At 51.7% G+C, this 24,690-nt stretch overlaps 1 protein-coding gene across 4 annotated transcripts in view; it reads right to left on the bottom strand.

Moving 5' to 3' along the window:
* Positions 1–24,690, bottom strand: part of LOC116947036 (transient receptor potential cation channel subfamily V member 5-like) — a 77,594-nt gene that overhangs the window by 40,387 nt on the left and 12,517 nt on the right. Inside the window, exons 1-7 of one of the 4 annotated variants that reach the window (XM_076070350.1) lie at positions 20,941–21,447; positions 14,136–14,233; positions 9,351–9,473; positions 7,567–7,704; positions 6,304–6,402; positions 1,263–1,435; positions 47–193 (exon numbers count right to left, since the gene is read on the bottom strand). In XM_076070350.1, coding sequence (XP_075926465.1) covers positions 47–193; positions 1,263–1,435; positions 6,304–6,402; positions 7,567–7,704; positions 9,351–9,473; positions 14,136–14,233; positions 20,941–21,128 — 966 coding nt within the window. In that variant the 5' untranslated portion in view covers positions 21,129–21,447. Of the gene's footprint in view, positions 1–46; positions 194–1,262; positions 1,436–6,303; positions 6,403–7,566; positions 7,705–9,350; positions 9,474–14,135; positions 14,234–20,940; positions 21,449–24,690 lie in introns of those variants that run through there. The other 3 variants (XM_076070351.1, XM_076070352.1, XM_076070353.1) reach the window with 3 other exon arrangements.

Raw genomic sequence — 24,690 nt, 5'->3', positions numbered from 1 at the left:
AACAGTCTGACGGTGATTTAGCACCGCGTCTAAACTGGGCACTCACCTCTTTGTTTTTGCTGGAGGTGATAATTTCCAAGATCGAGTTTTTGTCTCCCCACGTGTCGATGTCCGTGAGGTCGTAAATGGCTGATCTGACGGGGCCGCAGTTCCAGTAGATGTTTTTCCTCTTCTGCATGAGGTGGTTGAACATCTGAGGGAAACGCAGAAACCGTCTCCTCTCAGCGCCATCGGGGGAAGGGGTGAGGGGGGACATCGTCAAGGCTCAATCCGAGCACAGGAGCTGCAGCGGCCACAGCCGGCACCACGAGACCGCGGGTCGCGGCCCGTGCGCGGACAAATGCGCGACCACCACCCCAACCCCGCGCGTCGCTCACAAATCCGCTCGAAGACCGTAATCAGCAGGGGGACAAGTAAAAGCATTTTTTTTAAAGCCAACAAAACGGTGGGAAGAGCAGCCACCCCCTCGATTCGATTTGACCCGCATGACCGGTGGCCAACGTCGCGAGCAAGAAAGGCGTCAACGTCGCACCGCGTGCAACATTGACTGGTGCCGCGTGTTCCCGGCCCCTCATGACGTTTTGGGCCTTTGGGCCGGTAGCGCTCAGGCAAGGTGTAAAAAACCCCAGAAAGTCCCGCTTAAAATAAATATGAATCAGAATATGTATTTGTTCTGGAGGAATCCGATGAGCTATGAAGCTGTTTTCCCGTCTTTATAGAACCTGGATTACCTGGGTTCGGAGTGCAGTGCCACCGCTCCCCTCCGCATCACTCCAATATTTTTGAAAGCAGATCCCAAGTTAAACTTGTAATGCCTTTATATAAAACATTCTTGCAATAAAAAAATGTAGTTGACAAACACTTTAAATATGTGGTTCTGATAAGTTTAATATACATAAAAAAATTTTGGTAATTTAAGGTGTTAGTGAAAAGTATTAAGTCATACTTTTCAGTAATTAATTTCAAGTTCTTCCAGCACATAGGCAATCTGAGAGCAATATCAAGACAACATCATCATAATATTTATTCATACTGGAGGAATCCGATTTGCTGGGAAGCCCTTTTTATCACAGATGTCCAACCTCACAGCATAATAACTCGCCACTGATGTTAGCAGCAGGCAGAATTTGGGCTCACGGGGCTCAGAACGTTACAGCAGCTTTCATTGTAAAACACACAAACAGGAGTGCAAAGCTCTGTAAAGGTAAGCAAATTACGGCAACAACAAATACACAAAATGTGAAATAAAACGAAAAACTCACGGCCAGATTTCCCTCGGCGGCTGCGAGCTTGAGCGGAGAGAACCCTTGGGCATTCCGGATGGCCTCGAGCGAGCGCCGCTGGCCCTCGTGCACCAGCGAGATGAGGAAGTCGTACATGTGCACGGCGAGCACCCGGTCGGGGTGCAGCACCAGCACGTGCAGCACCGTGTTGCCTGCATGCGACAAACGGGGTGCCAGCATCATAGGGGCGGTGGGCGAGGGTGGCGTGTGCGGCAACAAGCTTCAAGTCTTGTTTTGTGTGACCAGGTGAGCACATCATTAACCAGCTGAATTATTTGTATTTTACCAGGTAAGAAGTTTGGGTTACCACTACTTGAAAAATATACTGTACCATTGGAAATTAGTTTAATGTTTGGTTCGATTTAGAACATCTTTCCAATTGTTGCTTAATTTGAAACCGTCTTCTCGGTTGAAATTGTGTCTGTGTTTGTAGATCTGAATTGCCTCGTGAACAAATCCCTGATAAAAACCCGTGGGTTTGCAAAGAACCTTGGTATCGGAGAAAATTATATCGTGATCACCCACAGCGTTGTAATTTTAGCTCTCGCAACGTCTGCTTGGATGTGTCCTACGCCTTTGAGGGCTACATCGCAGCTCTTAAAAATTCCCTTTTCACACCATCAATAGATAAACTCCCCCTCCCCCCCGCGCTAACCAGGCATGTTCACCCGCATGTACACCACCTCTACACCGTTCATCATGCTAAGTCGGCCAATCAAATGCTAATTTTTATGCTAATTCCTTTGTCAAGGCACCTTGTTTCCTCGCACACAGCTTAAAGGTCGCGGTCTGAGCGTGGCTGTGTTTCACTCCAGCGCTGTCCTCGAGACAGCCTGGTCCCTTCACCTGATGAAGGCCGCTTGTGTTGTGGCCGAAACGTCGTTATTTTTGTTTTATTTTTTTACCTACGTGACTTTACCGAATAGAACCAGGGAGTAAGGCCCACTGGGCTGCATAGTTCGTTTTCAGAAGCGACCTGGCCATCACAAATGATAACCAAGAAGTGGCTTATCACGTGGAAATGTATTGCAGCAGCCAAATACTCGAAACGCGTGATGTTGATTCTAAATGTGGAGGGGAAAAAAAACGAAGGACCCGGAGAAAAATCCACACTACCACGGGGAGAGCAAGAGAGGCGCAAACTTCAAATATACTGGTGTCAGAGTCGAGATTGAACCCATGACCTCCTGCGTACGAGACGATGTAGTTAACATCTCGCCACCGTGAAGCTCTCATGAACCAGGATACTCGTCTTATCTATTTAGACTGACTTGGGTCACCACAAATACAAAAGCAATATTTTTCGAAAAACAAGTGCAGTAATGAAGCAAATAGAAATCAGCGCAAAAATAACCAAATAAGAAATTACAGCAAGGACCAAACTAACAATCAGAGCAATGGCAAAATAGAAATTGGAGCAAAGAAAGTCGGTAAACTTATACCCCAAAACGTTGCACATCGTGGGAGTGAAGTTATTAAAAATTGCCACAATCGGAAAATGTGCGATCCGAAAAATCGAATCGGAAGCGTCGAGTTTTGTTCATGGTTCATAATACGACACCACTCTACATCAACCCAAAACATGAAACAGGAAGTATGTTTGATGTAAAATATTGTGAATAGTTTCTACGGTGTTAAATGTAACTTGAACAGTCAATGCCTCACTGAACGCTGGCAACACGTCACCTGTGATCAACGATGGGCTGTGTGGGAGACAGGATGGATAAATGATGGAGACAGGATGGATCGAGATGGTGACAGGTTAGAGACGAGATGGAGACAGGTTAGAAATGAGATGGAGACAGGATGGAGACGAGATGGAGTCAAGACGGAGACAGGATGGAGACAGGACGGCGTGCGTGTTCTTCCACAGCAGCATCATTGTGGGCAGTACAGTTAGAGTAAAGTGCTTCTCTACGATGCGTACAGGAATCTCGCGGTAAACCGCGAGTGGTCGAACCACAGGGGCACGATTTGTGAACTATGCCTCGATACATTTGGCACGTACTGCATAATCAAATCCGTGATATAAAATCCCGCAATAGGCAAGGTTTTTTGGGGTGCCACGGTGGCCAGATGTTAACTACCTCGCCTGGTATACAGGAGATCATGGGTTCGATCCCTACCCTGATGCCTGTATTTTTGGAGATTGCATGTCTCTCTCCTCGTGGCCACATAGATGTTTCTCTGGGTCCTCCGGATTTTCCCTCCACATTTAGAAACACACGTTTCGATTATTTGGCTGCTACTATAAATTTCCATATTCTATGGTTCTTTCGGTAAAGTCATGTATATAGAAAAAAAAGTGATAAAAAATATCACGACGTTTCGATCGCAACACAAGTGATCGTCATCAGGAACAGGGAGGTTAGCCTCTGAAGGCAAGCTGTTTATAAAGGTTTAGAGATGGGTGGGGCAGCTAATGTTAATGTAGGAGAAAGCCCCGACACCGGCAGTAGGTCTACACCAATCAAAAAGCTGTTTATAAATGTTTAGAGATGGGCGGGGCAGCTAATGTTAATGTAAGAGAAAGCCCCGACACCGGCAGTAAGTCTACGCCAATCAAAAAGCTGTTTATAAATGTTTAGAGATGGGCGGGGCAGCTAATGTTAATGTAGGAGAAAGCCCCGACACCGGTAGTAGGTCTACACCAATCAAAGCATTGCACCTTGCTCGACACAACCACACTGATGATGGTGGAGGTTGACAAGAAAACATAAATCAAGTAATGACCCAAAGTGGTTGATGACATCTTTTATAACCATCATTTCGGTTGAAATTGTGTCTGTGTCTGTAAATATGGATGGCTTCATGAACAAATCTTTGTTGATAGCCAGTAGGCTTGCAAAGTACCATCGTCTTAGAGAAATCACTGTCGTGTGAGTCAGTTGCATTAAAATAATGATCAGCCACGGCAGAAGTATTGGCCCTACCGTGTTTCAAATATGCCTTATGCTCACGAACACAGTCCGAGACATGTCGCTTAGTTTCCCCAATGTAACTGCTGCCGCAGATACAGCTTAGTTTGTAGACGCCGGGATAATGCATGTCAGGAATCTTGTCCTTCACAGATGGGATCAGATCACGAATTTTATGTACTGCGTTAAATCGGACCTGGATCTTGAGTTTGTTCATGATTTTAGAAATATTTTTGGTTACCTCTGCTCTGTATGGCAAGGTGATGGTTTTGATTGGAACCTCAGATGTCTCCTTTCTCACGGTTGGGGTGATGGCTTTGTGGATTGTCTAGTCAGAGTATCCATTCGCCTTGAGAGCTTAGTGTACGTCGTTGAGTTCACTGGTTAGGTGTTCATGGTTGGAGATACATTGAGCTCTATGGTGTAGCGTTTTGATGAGGGAATTCTTCTGGGATGGGTGGTGGTGGGAATCCGGTTTTAGGTAGGCGTCAGTATGGGTTACTTTCCTGTAGACAGAATGGCTCAATGAGCCATCATGTCTCTTTTTGATTAGGGCATCCAAGAAAGGTAGCATGCCATCCTTTTCTACCTCCATGGTGAATTTGATGGCTGGGTGTATGGAATTGATGTGGTTGAAGAATTGGTTCAGAGCCGGTCGGCCATGTGGCCAGATGACAAACGTATCATCCACGTACCTCTTCCACAAGGACGGGCGTAGAGTGGATGACTGGATGGCATCCGTCTCAAATTTGTTCATGAAAATATTGGCTACAACCGGAGATAAGGAAGAACCCATTGGGGTGCCTTCAGTTTGTTTGTAGAATGTTTTATTCCAGGTGAAGTATGTATTGGTGAGGCAGTGTCTCAGCAGGGCCGGTACGTAAGCATTCAATCCTTGTTGGACCAAATCTTCAATGATTGCAATGGTATCGGGCACAGGAACTTTGGTGAACAAAGAAATTACATCGAAACAAACCAACAAATCACCGGGGGACAGTGAGATGTCTTTAATTGATGATACCAGGTGAGCTGAGTTATGTACAGAAGAGGTGGTCTTATCAGTCAATGGCTGCAAGTTCTCAGACAGATATCGGGCCAGTTTGTCGGTGGGTGAGCCAATGGTGGAGACAATGGGACAGTATTTTAAAAATTAAGTTCCCAGAAACTTCAAAACAGATTCAGAATGATAATTGCTTGCATGTGGAAACAACCGAGGATAGACACCAAACAACAACTGCAAAAGCAATGATGATCCACTACATTTCTCGGTCATTGTCAATGCCTTCTGTTTGCTTTCTAACCTTTCCCTCTTTCACCAATTTCACCGCACTATCCTAGTTAATGCATGAGGCTCAGCATCATCATCGTCATCATCGGCTGTGATGTGTCCACTGCTGGATGAAGTCCTCCACAAGACGTTGACATTACTTCTGGTTTCGCCATGCAGCAGCAATCTATCCCAGCTCGTTGAATCTCTCCATCTCCATGGTGGACGTCCTCTCAGACCTGTTCCCTCCTCTTTGTCATGAGTCTGGACCAGGGGCCATCATTCGCTTCCAGCGAGCGACGTGTCCTGCCCTAGCCCACGCACACAGTCTGTTGTTCTCCTATAGCACAGTGGTCGTTGCGTTCCTGAAGAACCCCGCGTTATCGAAAAATTGCGTTTTATAAATCATATAATATAGGGTAAAGTACAGTCCACGATAACACGTGAGATGCGTACACAGGCAGAACAAAGACTAAAGCCGCGTGGGTAGCATCTAGAAGCATCCAGCAGCATCCCAATGCCTTATGTGATGCTACGTCGAGGCAGCTGTAAAACCGCTTATTCCTACTCACGCGACGTAGTTCTGTTCACTAAATCGCGTTATATCCAATTCGCGTGATCAAAACACGCAGTGTTATAGGAGAATGGACTGTACTTGAGGTTATCTGACCGTCAACCCGGCAACAGCCAGCGGTCAGCACAGTATAAGAACCACGCCGCGACAATTTGATTCTGCAGTCTGCTGCCGTCTGCTGCCCGCTCAGTGCCACCAGCAGTGGGGCGCTACAGTGGCGTCAATAGCGACGGGGTGGAGCGCCGAGGGAGGGGCGCTGACCGAGGGAGTCCTGCGTGATGAGGGAGGCTCCGTGGTCCATGAGCAGCTTGACGATCATCTCGTTTCCCGTGCAGGCCGCGAATGACAGCGTGTACTCGCCTGTCAGCACAGCCACACGCACGGCCAGCGATCACTCTCGGGTGATGGCGGTGGTTATGGTGATGATGGTTTTGGTGATGATGACGGTGGTTATGGTGATGATTATCATGATGACAGTGGTTATGATTATTGTGACAGTGATGCCACTCACTAAGTAATCGTCACCTACGGCCAGCATCCTCCTAAACCTAACGAGACGAGTTCTGCCCAGGCCCAGCCTGCCCACTTGCTGTTCTTAACCCGGTTTGAGTGAAGTAATTGCCCTGCATGTCTTCCCTTTTGAGAGATGGAATGATTACCCTGCGTGTGGTCCCAACTGTGCGAGGCTTCATCTCTCACACGCTGCATATTTTCCAGAACGTTGCGAGGCTGTTCTTGCAGTTTGGCACTCCCACCAGAGTGCAAGGTTCCCCTATCTATAATAATGCTATACTATTGTACCCTGTAGGAGTTGAAGTACCTGGTCACGACGGTCACCCCCCCCCCCCCCACCATTCCCATCTCCGCAATCCCCTCCCTCGTACGTGACAACCCCCAGATTTGCCCCTGCTATACGAATGTGTAATGTCCACCACTGGCTCAGGTTTGTAATTAGGACAAGGGTGCTACGGTGGCGAGATGCTAATTACCTCGCCTGGTATACAGGAGGTTGTGGGTTCGAGCCTGCTGTATATTTGGAGTTTGCATGTCTATCTTCCCGTGGTCACGTGGATATTTCTCCAGGCCCTCTGGTGTTTCCCTCCATATTTAAAATAAAAACATGCGCTTCGAGTATTTTCTCCTTTAAACACTCCGAGGGAATCGACTCCTGGACAATGGCATACATCCGCGGATCGACTCGTCCACGTGAGTCCACGCCTCATCGCCAACACGTGGCTCGTTACAACAGTGACGATAACAAAGGCGCGTCATGGATGCCAATCTATTTATAATTTACGTTGTAAAATGTATTGCACTAATTGCAAAAAGGAAAGCTCTTGCGAAGATCTCATTCCCAGGATGGATATTTTCAATACTTCATACCTGATCTCTTACATCTCTCGAATGCATCTCTCTGTTCAGCTCTTAGATTCAACAACGTGCGAAGGTGTCCCCACAAACTAAACCTTTTTATTTCACCAGCCAAGGCCCGCTGAGCAATGCCCCCCCCCCTCCCCGGCTCACCGTAGTAGCACTGGCAGCGCTTGCCAGGCAGGAAGAAGGAACCGCAGGCCCGCGCGGTGATGTCGGCTCCGCGGTGCAGCAGCTCTTTCACCATCACTACGTTCTCGTTGGCGATGGCGATGTGGATGGCCGTTTCCCCTGCGTGTTTGTGAGCGAGAGAGGGAGATGGGAGCGGCGTGGGTGGGCACGGTCAGAGACAGGCACCGGACACGAGCGCTCTCGACTTCCCGGGAGGAGGAGGAGGAGGCGGCGTGACCACCACCGCCAGGGGCCGTCGTAGCCTGAGTCGGCAGTTGGTGAGAAAATATTCCACGAGAGTTGAATCCCTGACCGGGAATCATCGTCTGTTGTCTTCTGCCTGCTGCTCTCTATCATTAGTGGCCAGGTCGTTTCTGAAAGAGAGCTATATAGCTCAGTGGGCCTTGCCTGGTGAATATTTTTTTAAAAAGCTGAGTTTATGAGCACACTTTCGCACGTTGTTGAATCTCGGAGAGATAAGAGAGATGCATTCAAGGGATGTAAGAGATCAGGGATGAAGTATCCAAAAGATCCATCCTAAGGATGAGGATCTTCTCACAAGAACTTTACTTTTTGTAATGAGTGGAATGCATTTTACAACGTAAATTATAAATATTGTGGCGTTGATTTACGGACAAGTGATAGATTTGAGCTAAATGGTCGTCAAATGAATGAATTAATCAGCATGACTTGTGTTTTATAGAGCCACCATCATGCCAGTAGCGTCACACAGCACTTTACACGTAATCAGCAACTGGCATATTACATTACATGTGTGTAGTTGTCCTTCCACGCACCTCCGATTAGCATGATTGGCTACATATGATGCAAAATAAGTTCAACATACATACAATACATTGGGAATTGACACCCCCTGTGGTAGCTGGCTCTGTGCGGCACAAGGATGACTCATCCCCTGGCCTGCAAGTGGGCATCAGTCTGCCAATAGGGGGGGGTGAAGGTTGCTGCCATGTGATCGAGCTTAGGGCACCCCCGGTGGCATCCATCTCTGTGCGGCACAAGGGGACAGCACCCGGCCTGCAAGTGGGAATCGTTAAACACGGAGTTGGCTTTCGCGACCAATATCATCCATAATAGAGGTTGTTGGGTTAGAGCGCGTAAAACCCGCCACCACTCGACACAGCCAACTAGTAAGGGTTGTCACGTAAGGGTTGTCACGGATAGCTCCCGCCTTAGTGCTGCGTGGAAACGAATAATCAAATAATACGTTATTTAAATGCATGCCTACAAAGGGCAGCGTACTTCAATAGGGATTTCCGTTGGCAGGGCCATTTTAATAAAGACAATAGACAGGAAGGACAAGTTCAAAGGGCTCGCATAATGCACATGCATAATATACGTTGCCTCAGTAATACTCCCCCCCCACATTGTGCAAGAGCGCAGAAGAGTGGTCAACACATCTACGCCTCTATATAAGGAACGGAACAGTAAGACTTCTCCACAAATCTGGCTGTCGCCTGATGAAGCTAGTTGTAATTACTGGCGAAACGTCGTACTCAGTTTGTAAATATTGTGGCTTGGCTCTGCAACACACCGGTGTGCTGTACTAGTGACGAATTGGCATGTTCTGTTTACGTGACCACCCTTACTAGTTGGCTGTGTCGGGTGGTGGCAGGTTTTAACGGCACATTTATATATTTATGCGATCTAACCCAAAAACCTCTATTATGGAAGTGGAATCGGCCTGTGTGTAATCCCAATGAAGATTGGCCACATTGTAGTAAACACTATGGGAGGCTGCTCACCGCGGTAAAGCTCGCAGGTCATGGGAATGTTGATGATGGCCGGAACGGCGTCCAGCAGCCTCAGAGCGAGCGTGCGGTGGCGGAACAGCAGCGCCACGTGCAGCAGCGTCTCGCCGTCAGGGCCTGCAGCGGCATCGGCAGCGCGGACACAAGAGACGCACGGCCGCAGATGCGCGTGGCGCGTTATTGCTGCCTCGGAGGTGGTGGCGGTGTTGTTGCTGTGACGCTTTGTTTACCCGGGAAAGTCTCGCCGAGTCTCGATAATCGCGGCTAGTCCTCGCTTAAGGCGGGAGGGAGACAGCAACCTTCACGTGATCCTCCTGTTAAAGCAAGTTTTCCCCAATTGGAAAACCCGGAAAACTGACGCTATTAAGAAGGCGATCAAACCCCCGGTCGAAGCAGTAAATACCCACTGGGCGATGGAATGAACACATCAGGGACAACAAAGCCAAGAAATAGGACCAGCGATGACCCTCAAAGTTGAAGGCCTATCCTGGGACGAAACGCGAGCTACTCAGAGATGTGGACGTAGTCACCCTGCAAGAAACTCGCCTCGCGGACCGCCCCAGCCGCCGAGTCCACATCCATGGGTAGGTACCAACTGAATGCAAGCAGGAATAACAAAGACATACCGGCCTAGCCACCTACATCAAGGAAACCCTCGCCAAAGACACAGGAAGACCTAAAATAATACGACCCTTACTCCATAAATGTCAGTTTAACACGTAGCTTGCATTCATTCACACCTGCTGACGGTTGCTTGTGTTGCAATCGAAACGTCGTATTCTATTTTTTATTTTATTTTCTTTCTACGTGACTTTACCGAAAGAACCAAGAGTCATTACAAATGTCTAAAAGCCACCAAATGACCTCTGGCCCAACATTGCAATGCAGCCTACAGCGCACCCAACCATCTACACCAGGGACTTTAATAGCCGCCAGCACGTGTGGGGATATTCCAGCAACAGCAACAACACTGGGGGAAAACAACTGTCAGATTGGTCCTCCATGCACCACCTAAAACTTGTGCATGATGCAAAACTGCCAGGCACATTCCAGACTGCTCGCCTCATCTTTGTTTCACGACCCACTTTGGGGTCTTCATTTTCTCTAGTCATCCTCGCAGCAGCAGCAGTAGCTTTTGGCTAGCCATTGAACAGATGGTCACCACACCGTGCGTTTTCAGATGCCCTTCTACGGCCGTCTGGAACGCTCTTCCTTCAAACATTAGGAAGGCACTGGATGTATGTACTTTTAAATCTAGATTAAAAACTAATTTCGTCAAAGCTGCTTTTGTGTTTGTTTGTTTTCCTTTCCCGCACCTCCGGTTAGCACAGTTGGCTACGTATGGTGCGAAAGAAGTTCAACATACGTACGTGCAACAGCAGTGGCCAGCTGTTGATGTGCTCCTGACAAGTGCTGACCAACTTCCCCCACTCCCAGCACCGCCTAAGTCTCATTCACATTGGCTTCCAATTACCATCAAACAAACTGTAAGTCAAAACCACGCTGGAACCTGCTGAAGGGCAACTGGGATGCCTACAGCAGATACATAGAAACCATCATTAACCGGATCCCACCCATCCCCCCGAAAACTACAACCGTTTGACCCGACTTCTGAAACTGGCAGCCACCAAAGTTTGTACCCCGGGGCTTTAGAAAAAATATATATTCTTCCATTGCTGAACTTCGGAAAGTGACCGGGCTCCTGAGAAAATCCAGGGAAAATGAAGGCCCCCCCACAAAGTGGCTACAGACCTCCTCGACTCCCTTGATGAAGGACACCTGTCCACTTCTACAGAAGAGGATGTGGACAGCGCCCTGATGCAAACCAAGTCAGGGAAAGCCGCAGGAGCCGATGGGATTTATCCAGAATTCCTGAAGAACATTGTGACTACGGGGAAGGAAGAAGTGGTCAGCAAAGCTGTTTACTAACATCCACTGCACAGGCTCCATTCCAAACTTCTGGCGCCAATCCAAGATAGTGGGGCATCATCAAGCCAGGGAAACCACCTGACAACCCATGCCGCTACCGCCCCATCACTCAGCTCTCAACAACATGTCAAGTAATTAAAACTATACTTTTTTTATTCGACCAGTTAACACCCACTGAGCAATGTAGCTCTTTTTTCAGAATTGATCTGACGACAAACGATAGCTCAATGAAGTGGCTTTTCACGTGGAAATTTATAACAAACAAATACTCTTAAGCGCGTGTTTCTGGAAAAAAAAGCCACACGACCACAGGGATAAAATGCAAACTCTAAATACACAGCAGGCATCAGGGTTGGGATCGAACCCACGATCTCCTGTATACAAGGCGAGGTAGTTAACATCTGATTACCGCGGGGCCCCGAAGGTCATGGCATGCCTCCTGCTAAACAGATCGAGCCCTACCCTAGAAGCAGCGATGCCCCCCTCAGCAGGCAGGTTTCCCCATAGGCCGCAAATGCTCTTGGCAGGTTCATGACACTGATCTATCACATTGAGGCCGGATTCAAGGAAGACCTGAAGTCGAGAGCTGCCTTTGTGGACATCTCCAGTGCCAATGACACAGTCTGGCGCAAAGGGCATGCTGCTGATACTCTCCAAAATCATCTGTTGCGCAAAAACCCTGCAGCTAATCAACTCTATGTCCAGCCAATGACATTTCCGTGTGTACTATGGAGATCAAATCAGTCGCCAAGACACAATCAAAAATGGGCTCCCACGGGGATCAGTCCTCGCACTGGCCCTCTGCAACATGTACATCAGTGACCTCCCTCCCACAAAGCTACTGGCTATTGGTATATGCTGAAGATATGGCACTGGATTGCCAGGTTAAAGAACTCCGGGACGTTGAGAGGACACTCACTGCAGAGCTGTGTTCTCTGGAAGCCTACTTCACAAAACGGAGGCTCCGACCAAACGTTGCTCAGACTGCCGGTTCAGCCTTCCGCCTCAACAACTCTAAGGCCAGGGAAGTATTGCTTGTCCGGTTCTGTGGGCAAACCAACTTACCCACGATCTAACACCAAAATACCCTGGCATCACCCTTGACCGTACACTGACCTACTGGCAGCACCTACCGACAACAACGGATCCAAGGTCAATACGAGGGGTGATCCTCGTACGGAAATTGGCAGGCACGACCTGGGGCAGCAGAGCCGGCACGCTCCCACTGCTTCACTCGACCTTGTGTACCCACAAGTGGAGTGCTACTGCTCAACCTGGCTCAGGAGTCGTCATACAAACCTGGTAGGTGCCTACTTCCAGGTAGCCGTGAGGACCATCTCTGGAGCATTGAAACCAAGACGAAGGTACTCTGCAAACCCACTTGCTATCAGCAGAGATTCGTTAATGAAGCCATCCAGATATATAAACACAGACACAATTTCAACCGAGAAGATGGGTACTAGTATAAATCATAACTGGCTGTGATGTTCCCAGCCTACCACCTTCTGATGTTAGTTGTTATTTTCGGCTTTCTGATTTTTTACATTAACAGATTAAATTTCTCACTAACACAGCTACCTCGCGTGCCATCCTTGAGGCTGCTACTTCACGATCTGCCATTAACATGCTAATATTTTACAGTAACATAGCCACCTTGGCGCACTCGCCGTGTAGAAGTCTCGGCGATCTTGCATTAACATGCTAATTTTTACTCTTTGGTTTTATTCGGTAAAGTCACGTAGACAAAATAAAACAAAATAAAGGAAAACAGTTGTTTTATTTTGTCTACGTGACTTTACCGAATAAAACCAAAGAGTATGAATCCTTGTAGTCACGAAAGCTTCAAATCTAGAATGCTTATTTTTGGCTGGCAGCCCTCTGATTGGTGGAGAGCCTACCACCACCACGGTCGCTGCCCACCACTTGCATTGGCATTGGCTGCTGACATTTGGGCAACGTCCATTTCAAACCTTTTTCAGCAGTTGTCTTTATAAGCTAACCCCCCTTTTCCTGCTGACGACTGCCTGTGTTGCGATCGAAACGTCGTGATATTGTTATTATTTTTATTATTTTTCTATCTACGTGGCTTTACTGAAAAGACCCAAAGAATATGAATTCCTGCAGTCACGAAAGCTTTAAGTCAAGATTTAAGGTCCAAATTGGTCTGTATTAAGGTAGGCACTGAAAAGGGGTTGACAGGTATGCAACACAGTGGCTTCCTGTACTAGCCCACAATTGAACTTCCAGACGCGCGCAGTGAAAACATTCTCCGAGAAGAACACCACCGGCTGTCAGCCAACGAAGCACTCCCACTGACAAAGGCCCTCAACCCCCCCCCCACTCACGCGCGTCTGAGCTGCCGCAGCCCCTGCTGGAATCCACTCCAAACCCTACACACCGACGACAGCCCTGCCTCTCGATGGCGCAACTCCTGGTTGACTGCAAACGTCACCAATAACTAATCCACTGCTGGATGAAGGCCTGCCTAAGCTGCTGGGAACTTCAAGAAACGTCGGACATCGTGCCGAGCGACACGCAGCACGATCAGACAGCACTACAGAATCGCACAGCTCACCACACTGCACACTCACACAGCTCACCACACAGCTCATCACACTGCTCACCGCACTGCTCACCACAGAGCTGACCATACAGCTCACCGCACAGCACAGTGCACTGCTCACCACACCATACAGCTCACCACACAGCTCACCACACAGCTAACCGCACTGCTCACCACACAGCTCTGCACACTGCTCACTACGCCACACAGCTCACCACACTGCACCACGGAAGCCGCCTCGGGAGGGTGAGGAATGCACTCTTTGTTGATTAGTGGGTTGCTGTCACCTGTGATGAGTGGATCAACATCTTTGGCAGCGAGCAGCACCTCCAGCATCTCCATGTCGTTCTGCTTAACGGCCTTGAACAAAGGGTTCTCCTTATAGCTGCACGCATCCACGAGGAGACAGACCAAGAGCCCCTGTAACCTTACGAGCCAACATCACCCTCTTTGAGATCTTCCATGGACTCACTGCTATACAGTGAGGGAAAAAAGTATTTGATCCCCTGCTGATTTTGTACGTTTTCCCACTGACAAAGAAATGATCAGTCTATAATTTCAATGGTAGGATTATTTGAACAGTGAGAGAGAATAACAAACAAATCCAGAAAAACGCATGTCAAAAGTGTTATAAATTGATTTGCATTTTAATGAGGCAAATAAGTATTTGACCCCCTCTCAATCAGAAAGATTTCTGGCTCCCAGGTGTCTTTTATACAGGTAACGAGCTGAGATTAGGAGCACACTCTTAAAGGGAGTGCTCCTAATCTCAGCTTGTTACCTGTGTAAAAGACACCTGTCCACAGAAGCAATCAATCAATCAGATTCCAAACTCTCCACCATGGCCAAGACCAAAGAGCTCTCCAAGGATGTCAGGGACAAGATTGTAGACCTACACAAGGCTGGAATGTGCTACAAGACCATTGCCAAGCAGCTTGGTGAGCAGGTGACAACAGTTGGTGCGATTATTCGCAAATGGTGTTGCGGTGTAAATGACGACTCGGAGGCGGGTCTTCGTGTAGGGGCTTGCACCACGTTTATTAGGGGCTTACGCCAGTTGTTTTATTAAAGACCTCTCTCGCATACGACTCCGTGTGCTGCCCACCCACTGCCTACAATCCACACCCCAGGGGAAGGGTACTGGGGAGGTCCCTAGCACACCCACAGGCTACCCTAGCCTGGTGCCAATTTCCCCCTACCCTGGGTCCCGACTTTCACCCTTCACGTTTCCAGACTCTCCCCACGAGCCCCCAACACGTGACGGGTTCCAGCTTAAATTCCCCAGGGGGACACCACGTCACCGTCCCGCCCCCTGTGCATGACGTCAGAGGGCGAGCGTGACATGACATCACTAACTACTACTCTACATCACCCCCCCCCCCCCCCGTGAAAAAAACCCAGCCGACCCGGCTGCAACCATTACGAGAGCAGAGCCCGACAACCCGAATGGGATGACAACTACATCAAAAGAGTGCAAGTGCATGTGTGAAGAGAACAGGACCGGCTGCTAGAACACAACCGAACACTGGGGCAGCACAGTACAGGGCAACTTGGAGATGGTCCCCCCACGGGACACCGGAACGTGTCTGATGAAGGCAGGGGACGAAGAAACGGCCCCACTGGCCGTCGCCGTATCCGCACGCCCCGCGAGCATGTGCGTGATGCCGGCCCTCTCTTCCGTGCCACGTAGGCGTCAGAATCGGCGGTGTGCTGGCAGGTGTCCAGTCCTCCGGCCAATCCGCCAGGTGAGGTGCCACTGGTGGGATCACTGGCGGGGCTTCCGCAGGCGCACACAAGGGCATGGCATCACTCACGCCATCCCACCTCGTGCGGCCCGGCTCGGCGGACACAACAGACACCCGGCCGTCAGTGGATACGCCGGCCCCTCCAGCGTGTGTGAGCCGCTGGCCCATCCGCCGGTGCAGGCGCCCCTGGTGGCGCCGTTGGTGGGGGCACCGGCGACGCATCCGCGGGCAGGCCGCTACCCCGTGCGGCCTTGGCCGTCGGAACAGGCGGATCGCCCGCCGGACCCAGGTCCGTAGCAGGCACCCCTCCCGTATGGCCCGACACCGCCAGCTTCACCTGCGGGGGCTCTGCGGGCGCACGCACGGGAATGGCAACGCCCTCGTCCTCAGAACCCATCCGGCCCAGCTTGTCGTATGCATCAATCGGCGGCCGCTCCAGAAGTGGGGATGAACCTGGGAGGCCCGGCGGTACAACCCACTTGAGCCTAGACAGGTGAACGATTCACCGGTGGCGACCCAACCTAATACGCACACACTGTGGCCAAAGAACCTCCACCACCTCGACGGGACCCCACCAAGGGCGATGCAACTTTGGGGACATGCCAACAGGCACTTGGGGGCAGTGCAGCCATGCCAACTGGCCGCTTTCCCACGGAAGGCCAGCAGCCTCGTGTTTGAGCAGGCGCTCGGTAGCTGCCTGCCGGCTGGTCTAATTCTCCATCGCCGCTTGCTGCGCCTCGCGCAGCCGATCGAGCACGACCCTCATGGTTGCAGGGACAGGCGAGCCCTTCCTGGAAAGCCCCAGGTCCAACTGGACATGCATCGGGGGCTCGAGTTCCCTCCCGTACATGAGATAAAATGGGGAGAACCCCGTCGAGGCATGAGGAGCCAACCTGTACGTGGCCAGCACCCCTGGGATGAACAGGTCCCAGTCCGATTGGGACGCGCTCACGTGATGGCACAGCATAGAAGTGAGCGTACGGTTCAGTCGCTCTACCATCCCGTCGGACTGGGGGTGGTAGGGCGAGGTGCGGACCTTCTTCGTCCCAAGGAGGTGACAGACCTCCTTGAGTAAACGAGAAGAAAAATTCTGCCCCTGATCAGTCAAGAGCTGTTCTGGCGCCCCCTTATCAAGAACATACCCCTGAACGAATGCCTCAGTGATGGACGAGGCCGATTGGTCCATCAGAGGCCACGCCATAGGCCAACGCGTGAGGTACTCCCCCCCCCACCAAGAGGTACCTGTGGCCCCATTGGGATGCAGGAAATGGCCCCAAAATGTCGAGTGCCACAAGCTCATCCACACCAGAAACCCGGATGGACTGCAGCGGGGCCCGATCTTGACCTACTGGGGCCTTTCTCCGCATGCAGTCATGACAACCTTTTAAAATGAGGGCCACATCATCCTCCACACCCGGCCAATAGTGGTCCCGTTTAAGGGTTAACAAGGTCTTATGGTAGCCGAGGTGCATAAGTTTCTTGTGAATTGCCCTGGTCAACTTACCTCGCAAGCCAATGGGGACAACCATACAATAGCGTTCCAACTGGGTATCCCAACGCATGAGGAGGCTGTCATGTAGGCGATCACCGGGGCAGCCGACGGAGCGGAGCTCCGGGTCTTCGAGTCCACACGGCGTCACAGCCTCAGCAGAGAGGAATCCTCCATCTGCAACTTAGACCATACCTCTCGGGGGAGCCCCAGACCAAACTCCACAGGCAATGCCACTGCTTCGGCCGCTGCGATCAACTGGGCCGTGGTGTCCACCGGGGCCTTACAGCAGCTGGAACCCAGGGCACAAGCGCACCTGCCATCCGGGGGCAGCCTGGAAAGGCCATCCGCATTCCCATGCCGAGTCCCCTTCCTATGGATGACATCGAAGGGGTACTCCTGGAGCACCTCGAGCCAGCGGGACATCTCGTCCGAGGGTTGGTCAATCCGCAGGGAATACTGGAGGGCCGCATAGTCGGTCCGGATGGTGAACTAGCGACCATACAAATACGGCCGGTAGAGCTGGATAAAAAAAAAAACAATAGCCAGCAGCTCCCTCCTGGTCAAGCAATACCGCTGCTAAGTGGGAGACAGTACCTGGCTACCATAGGCCACCACCCTTTCAACCCCATCGATCACCAAGGCGAGAACAGTCCCAATGCCCGTGTCGCTGGCATCGGTGTCAAGGAGGAACGGCCTAGAGAAATCTGGGTACCCCAAGGGCGGTGCACCCGCCAAGGCCTTCCGAAGCGCCCCGAAAGCAGCCTCCTCCTCCGTCCCCCAGCGAAATTTCTGACCCTTGGCGGAGAGAGCGTGCAGTGGTTTCGCAATAGTCGCAAAGTCGCGGACGAACCGGCGATAATATGATGCGAAGCCAACAAAACTACGCACCTCAGCGACAGATGTGGGAGTCGGCCACGTCCGAACACAAGCAGTCTTTTCCGGATCCGTGGCCACACCTGACGCACTCACAATGTGTCCCAAATACTTCACCGATGGCTGCAACAAATGACACTTCTGGAGTTTGAACTTCAAGCCCACGGCACGCACCTTGGCGAACACTGCCTCCAGACGAAGCAAGTGCTCATCAAATCTGCAGCCAAAAACAATCGCGTCGTCCAAGTAGATTAGACAAGATTCCCACTGCAGCCCCGCCAAGACCATCTCCATGAGACGCTGGAAGGTGGCCGGGGCCGAATGGAGACCCATAGGAAGCCGATTGAATTGGAACAACCCCTGGGGTGTGTGGAACGCGATCTTAGGTCTGGAGGCCTTGTCAAGCGGCAACTGCTAAAAGCCCGAGAGCAAATCTAGGGTCGAAAAGAACCACGCACCCGAGAGAGCGTCGAGGGAATCATCCATGCGAGGCAATGGATATGCATCAGCCACCGAGATCTTGTTCAATTTACGGAAGTCGACGCAGAAACAGAGCTCCCGTCCCGTTTCTTGACCAGCACAATGGTGGCACCCCATGGAATGGACATGATCCTTTTCCGCCAGGCTAAAGCGGTGTGAATTTAGCTGAATAGGGGCCGAATTGCCCGTATCAATGTGATGTTCCAGGAGAGTGGTACGTCCTAGATCGAATTTACTCTGGCTAAACACACTGGTGAACCTGATGATGAGATCGCGGAGCCGCTGGCGCTCTGTGGAGGACAACGAGATATTCTCGTTGCACATCGCATCGATCCATCATACTTCGATCCCCCCTATGGGCAGCACGCCTGCCACAACCCTTCCCGGAGGCCTAGTGCCGTTAGTCGGAGGACCCGGGATAACGTGCGCCAACACCGCACCCACCGGGACAACGACCGGCAAGGGCCCCAAATTCAGGACCTGCAAAAAGGGATCCCGGCCCGCCAACACGGCCGTCAAGGTGCCTACCAACCCGTCAGACCTCGAGAAATAATTGGAGGGAGACAGGAGGATACCTGTCCCCGGGGACTCCAATTTCAATGGACTGCGCAGCCTGAGGGGTAGCAAGATCTGAGACCCGGGCGGGACGGTGACGGACCTCGTGGTCAGGGCCCGCACACTCACGGCCAAGGGTGGCAACCTAGAGGGGGGTTGCAGAAAATGCAACCGCCCTCCCGACAGCATCTCCACACACCCCTGGTCGACCAGGATCCGCACGGGCATCCTGGCCAAAAAATCCGTCCCCAGAAGGCACGGCACCGCCAAGGTTTTTGAGACCAGAATGGGCCCCACCAATTCAATTTCGCCGAGTGCGATGGAAGTGACGACGTGACCCACAATACCCAGGCTGCCCCCATTCGCGGCCACACAAACCCCGTGAACCGGACACAGTGGGCCGACGCTGCGTGGCAGCAGGCGATAAATGGTCTCCGAACCCATGGTGGCAGACGCACCTGTATCCACGAGGATCCGCACGTCTACCCCCTGCACGTGTCCCGCAATGGCCGAGGACCCTGCAGTGGCAGCCACCACGCGAAGCACGAGGGCCCTTCACTGGCGGGTCCATCTGGGCCACCCCCCCGACGTGCCCGACCGTGGGGCCCGCTAGCTCAACCCCCCCGAGATGACCCCCTGAGGATGGACCCTAACCCCGCTCGGTGCGTGAGGTGAAGTGAGCGGCCGCGTGATTGATGCATCGCGACTCGCGTGTGGGCGCGAAGGCCCCATCGTCGGAGAACCGGTGGCAGAAGGGGAGGCCCGTATGAAGGCCCCGGGGGCGTTATTACAGCCCTGCTCGAAGTGGCCCTGCTGGCCACATCGGAAGCAGGTGGCCTGCCCCGTGCCTCGCGGACGAGGAGGTCCCACCCACCACCGCCTCTCCAGCCGGCGAGTAGCGATGCCCCCCCCGCGGCGGTCGAAGGCGGCCACAGCCATGAGGGTGCCCTCACCCTGGGCCGTGACTCCCGCGTCCAGCGCCGCCGGTAGCGGGATGCCCGCGCACGCCGTCACCATGGCCGGGCGTCGCAGGGCGAGTTGAGCCTGCATGTTGTGTGCCACAGCCAGCGAAGTTATCTGGGCCTTCTCCGGGATGGACAACACGATGCCCAGCTCAGCCGCGAGGGCCAACAACCTGTCGAGGGATAGGGAGTCCAAGCGCATCCCCTCCAGGTCGGGGTAGGTGGCCCAAGCCAGCGCTAGGAGCGCACACTGGAAGGCCAAGGGCGACTCCCCCTCCTCCCGGCGGCGCGTGGAAAATCTGAGGCGTGCCCTCGACGGCGGCTCAAATACTGCAGCAATCTGCCGACAAGCTGCCTGGAGCGTCGCCCTGTCAGCCGGCGGGATGCTCCGGTACGCCTGCAATGCACGCGCGTCTAGGCAGGTTGGCAGACCCCGCAGCGCCTCCTCCATGGGCCACCCCACCGACTCGTAGGCGACCTCAAACCGGGCCTGAAAGTCGAGCCAGTCGCCCCCTTTCGCGGTGAACGGCCCGACAGGGGGCAACCGGTGCAGCTGCGGTCCCCACGGCCACCCACCTGGCCGATACTCACCTCCTGCCCCACCCGACGCCGTCCCCACGGCAGCTGCAGCAACGTCGGGCCGCCGGGTCGCCTCCGGCCCCGCGTCCAGACAGGAAACCGCGGCGCAGCCGCGCTCGCCCCGGCACCGCCGGCCGGCGCCGCGGCGCCCATGGGCGCGGCCATGACAGTGGACATGGCGGCCGACCCCGGCGTCGCACACAACATGGCGCCCAACTCCAGTGTCGCGCCCGCCGATGAGCTGGCGCCGACTCCGGATTGGCCGGGAGACGAACCGGCGGGAACCCCGCGCAGCCCGTCGAACCCCGTGGCCGGTGCGGGTACGCGACTCCCCACCTCGGCCATGGTGATGACGAGCTCGCCCAGCGTGTGCTGGAGCAGCTCCAGCTGCCCCGCAATGGCCTACCATGCGTCCGGCGGTGGAGCGGCAGCTCCTGCAGCCGCCGTCTCCTCCCGCCCCAGCCGCGCCGGCTCCACGGGGCGAGGTTCCGGGGCCCGGGCCCCCGGGTTCGTCGCGAGGCCCTCCCCGACGTCCTCCTCGTCGCGGAACTGCGCCGCCGACGTGAGTCTTCGTCTCTTGCTGGGTCGTGACATGGTGGCGAGGAACGAAGCCACTCCTGACACCAGTTGTTGCGGCGTAAATGAGGACTCGGAGGCGGGTCTTCGTGTAGGGGCTTGCACCACGTTTATTAGGGGCTTACGCCAGTTGTTTTATTAAAGACCTCTCTCGCACATGACTCCGTGTGCTGCCCACCCACTGCCTACAATCCACACCCCAGGGGAAGGGTACTGGGGATTTCCTAGCACACCCACAGGCTACCCTAGCCTGGTGCCAATTTCCCCCTACCCTGGGTCCCGACTTTCACCCTTCACGTTTCCGGACTCTCCCCACGAGCCCCCAACACGTGACGGGTTCCAGCTTAAATCCCCCAGGGGGACAGCACGTCACCGTCCCGCCCCCTGTGCATGACGTCACCATCTGTGACGTCATTGTACCAGATGGCGAGCATGACATGACGTCTCTAACTACTACTGTACACCTGTATAAAAGACACCTGTCCACAGACGCAATCAATCAATCAGATTCCAAACTCTCCACCATGGCCAAGACCAAAGAGCTCTCCAAGGATGTCAGGGACAGGATTGTAGACCTACACAAGGCTGGAATGGCCAAGCAGCTTGGTGAGAAGGTGATAACAGTTGGTGCGATTATTCGCAAATGGAAGAAACACAAAATAACTGTCAATTTCCCTCGGCCTGGGGCTCCATGCAAGATTTCACCTTGTGGAATTGCAATGATCATGAGAACGGTGAGGAATCAGCCCAGAACTACACGGGAGGATCTTGTCAATGATCTCAAGGCAGCTGGGATCACAGTCACCAATAAAACAATTGGTAACATACTACGCCATGAAGGACTGAAATCCTGCAGCGCCCGCAAGGTGCCCCTGCTCAAGAAAGCACATATACATGCCTGTCTGAAGTTTGCCAATGAACATCTGAATGATTCAGAGGAAAAATTGGGTGAAAGTGTTGTGGTCAGATGAGACCAAAATGGAGCTCTTTGGCATCAACTCAACTCGCCGTGTTTGGAGGAGGAGGAATGCTGCCTATGACCCCAAGAACACCATCCCCACCGTCAAACATGGAGGTGGAAACATTATGCTTTGGGGGTGTTTTTCTGCTAAGGGGACAGGACAACTTCACCGCATCAAAGGGACGATGGACGGAGCCATGTACCGTCAAATGTTGGGTGAGAACCTCCTTCCCTCAGCCAGGGCATTGAAAATGGGTCGTGGATGGGTATTCCAGCATGACAATGACCCAAAACACACGGCCAAGGCAACAAAGGAGAGGCTCAAGAAGAAGCACATTAAGGTCCTGGAGTGGCCTAGCTAGTCTCCAGACCTTAATCCCACAGAAAATCTGTGGAGGGAGCTGAAGGTTCGAGTTGCCAAACGTCAGCCCCGAAACCTTAATGACTTGGAGAAGATCTGCAAAGAGGAGTGGGACAAAATCCCTCCTGAGATGTGTGCAAACCTGGTGGCCAACTACAAGAAACGTCTGACCTCTGTGATTGCCAACAAGGGATTTGCCAGCAAGTACTAAGTCATGTTTTGCAGAGGGGTCAAATACTTATTTCCCTCATTAAAATGCAAATCAATTTATAGCATTTTTGACATGCGTTTTCCTGGACTTTTTTGTTGTTATTCTGTCTCTCACTGTTCAAATAAACCTACCATTAAAATTATAGACTGATAATTTCCTTGTCAGTGGGCAAACGTACAAAATCATCAGGGGATCAATAGTTTTTTCCTTCACTGTACATTGCCACGTGATGATGATGAGCCACTTCGGTGAGCCGTCATTGGTGGCAAGGTCGCTTCTGAAAAGAAGTGAATAGCTCAGTAGGCTTTAACTGGTAAAATAAAAATAGTTAAACATTTTTAGTGATTTGTTTACTTATACTTTGCACGCCTATCGTGTTTTTGTACTGTTGTAATTTTCTGGCCCACCCCTTCTGGACATTTGTGCAAAAAAGCTTCATAGCTCATCGGATTCCTCCAGTAAAAATAAAGAATCTGGTTCTGTCTTCCTCTCCCCTCTCATTGCACTCGATTCCCCCCGTGCACAAATGCAGTTATCCCACAATTACCTCTGCACCAACAACAAAGATCCCCCGTATAGCCTCACCATACTGTTAGGGCAAGTGCTGTTCGCGAGCGACGATGCAGGCCAAGACGTCACACGAGGGGTGTGGTGTGGCCAGCACCACGCTCGGCCGCATTTGTCGTCCAAGTAGTGATGTTTACACACTGCACAAGGTACTCATTTGAGGCTGAGTCGACCAAGAGGGAGGCGTAGGACCCGGTAACATGATTGCCGCTACTGAGCGGGAATCGAACTCTGGTTGTCGGGTTCAGAATCAGAACATTTATTTTCTTGGAGGAATCCCATGAGCAATAAAGATTTTTTCACATGTCCAGTCGGGGTGGGTAAGAATATTACAACAAACACTACAAAAACACGAGAGTATCATGCAACTTACAAGAAAGGTAAACAAATCACCCAAACACAAAAAAGTTAAACTAGACCATCCCCATCCTACCAGGCAAAGCCTACTGAGGTATTCATTTGTTTTACAGACGTGACCTGGCCACAAATGATGCCTCAACAAAGTGACCCATTATTTGAACATTTATAGAACCAAAATAATATAAAATTAATCTAAAAAACCTCAATGCCCAAACCACCACACTACCGCTGCCCACACATAGGCCCGCACACGTCTGTATATATGTTGACCTTCTTTCGCACCGTACATAGCCAACCGTGCAAATCGGAGGTGCACACAGAAATGTGTGCAATAGCATGCAGTCTTCTTGCACAGCCACAGCAGCTTGCCACTGCTGCTAACATGTTTGGCCTTAAATTTTGATTTAAAGCTTTCGTGACTGCAGTAATTCATATTCTTAGTTTTTTCGGTAAAGTCACGTTGAAGAGAAACAACGTGACTTTACCGAAAAAACTAAGAATATGTTTGGCCTTATTGCGTTGCAGTCAGCAATGCCGACCTCGCCATGCTCTTGGAGTTTGATGAAAACTTGGCGGATCTGGCCTGGGTTCCAGTCAGAGACACTGACTTTACGACCTCAAAAAGGAAATGGCTGGAACATTCTGTGCGGGTTGGCTTTAGAAGGAGTTATATTATTTTATCTTCTCTCCGGTTGTGAGCTCAGCCCGCCAAGGTTGCAAGTGATCTCGCATGGCGTCACCCCCTCTCCCTGTACCCAATCCCGTGCTGGGTCCTTCTCCCTCATTGCACCCCTCCACTGGAGTCAATTGCCCCTGTACGTTGAGCAGCACTGCCCATTGACTCAACACTGCACATAGACTCAACACTTCACCATAGACTCAACACTGCCCATAGACTCAACACTGCACCATAGACTCAACACTGCACGATAGACTCAACACTGCCCATAGACTCAACGCTGCCCATAGACTCAACGCTGCCCATAGACTGAGCGATGCCCATAGACTCAATGCGGCCCATAGACTTAACACAGCCCATAGACTCAACATTCCCCATAGACTAAACACTGCACATAGACTTAACACTGCACCATAGACTCAACACTGCACATAGACTTAA

This window comes from Petromyzon marinus, chromosome 28 (assembly GCF_048934315.1).
Source record: "Petromyzon marinus isolate PM22_M1 ecotype Great Lakes invasive population chromosome 28, UKy_Petmar_22M1.pri1.0, whole genome shotgun sequence".
In the NCBI taxonomy this organism is placed as follows: domain Eukaryota; kingdom Metazoa; phylum Chordata; class Hyperoartia; order Petromyzontiformes; family Petromyzontidae; genus Petromyzon; species Petromyzon marinus.
This window is presented reverse-complemented; position numbering and strand designations above follow the sequence as displayed.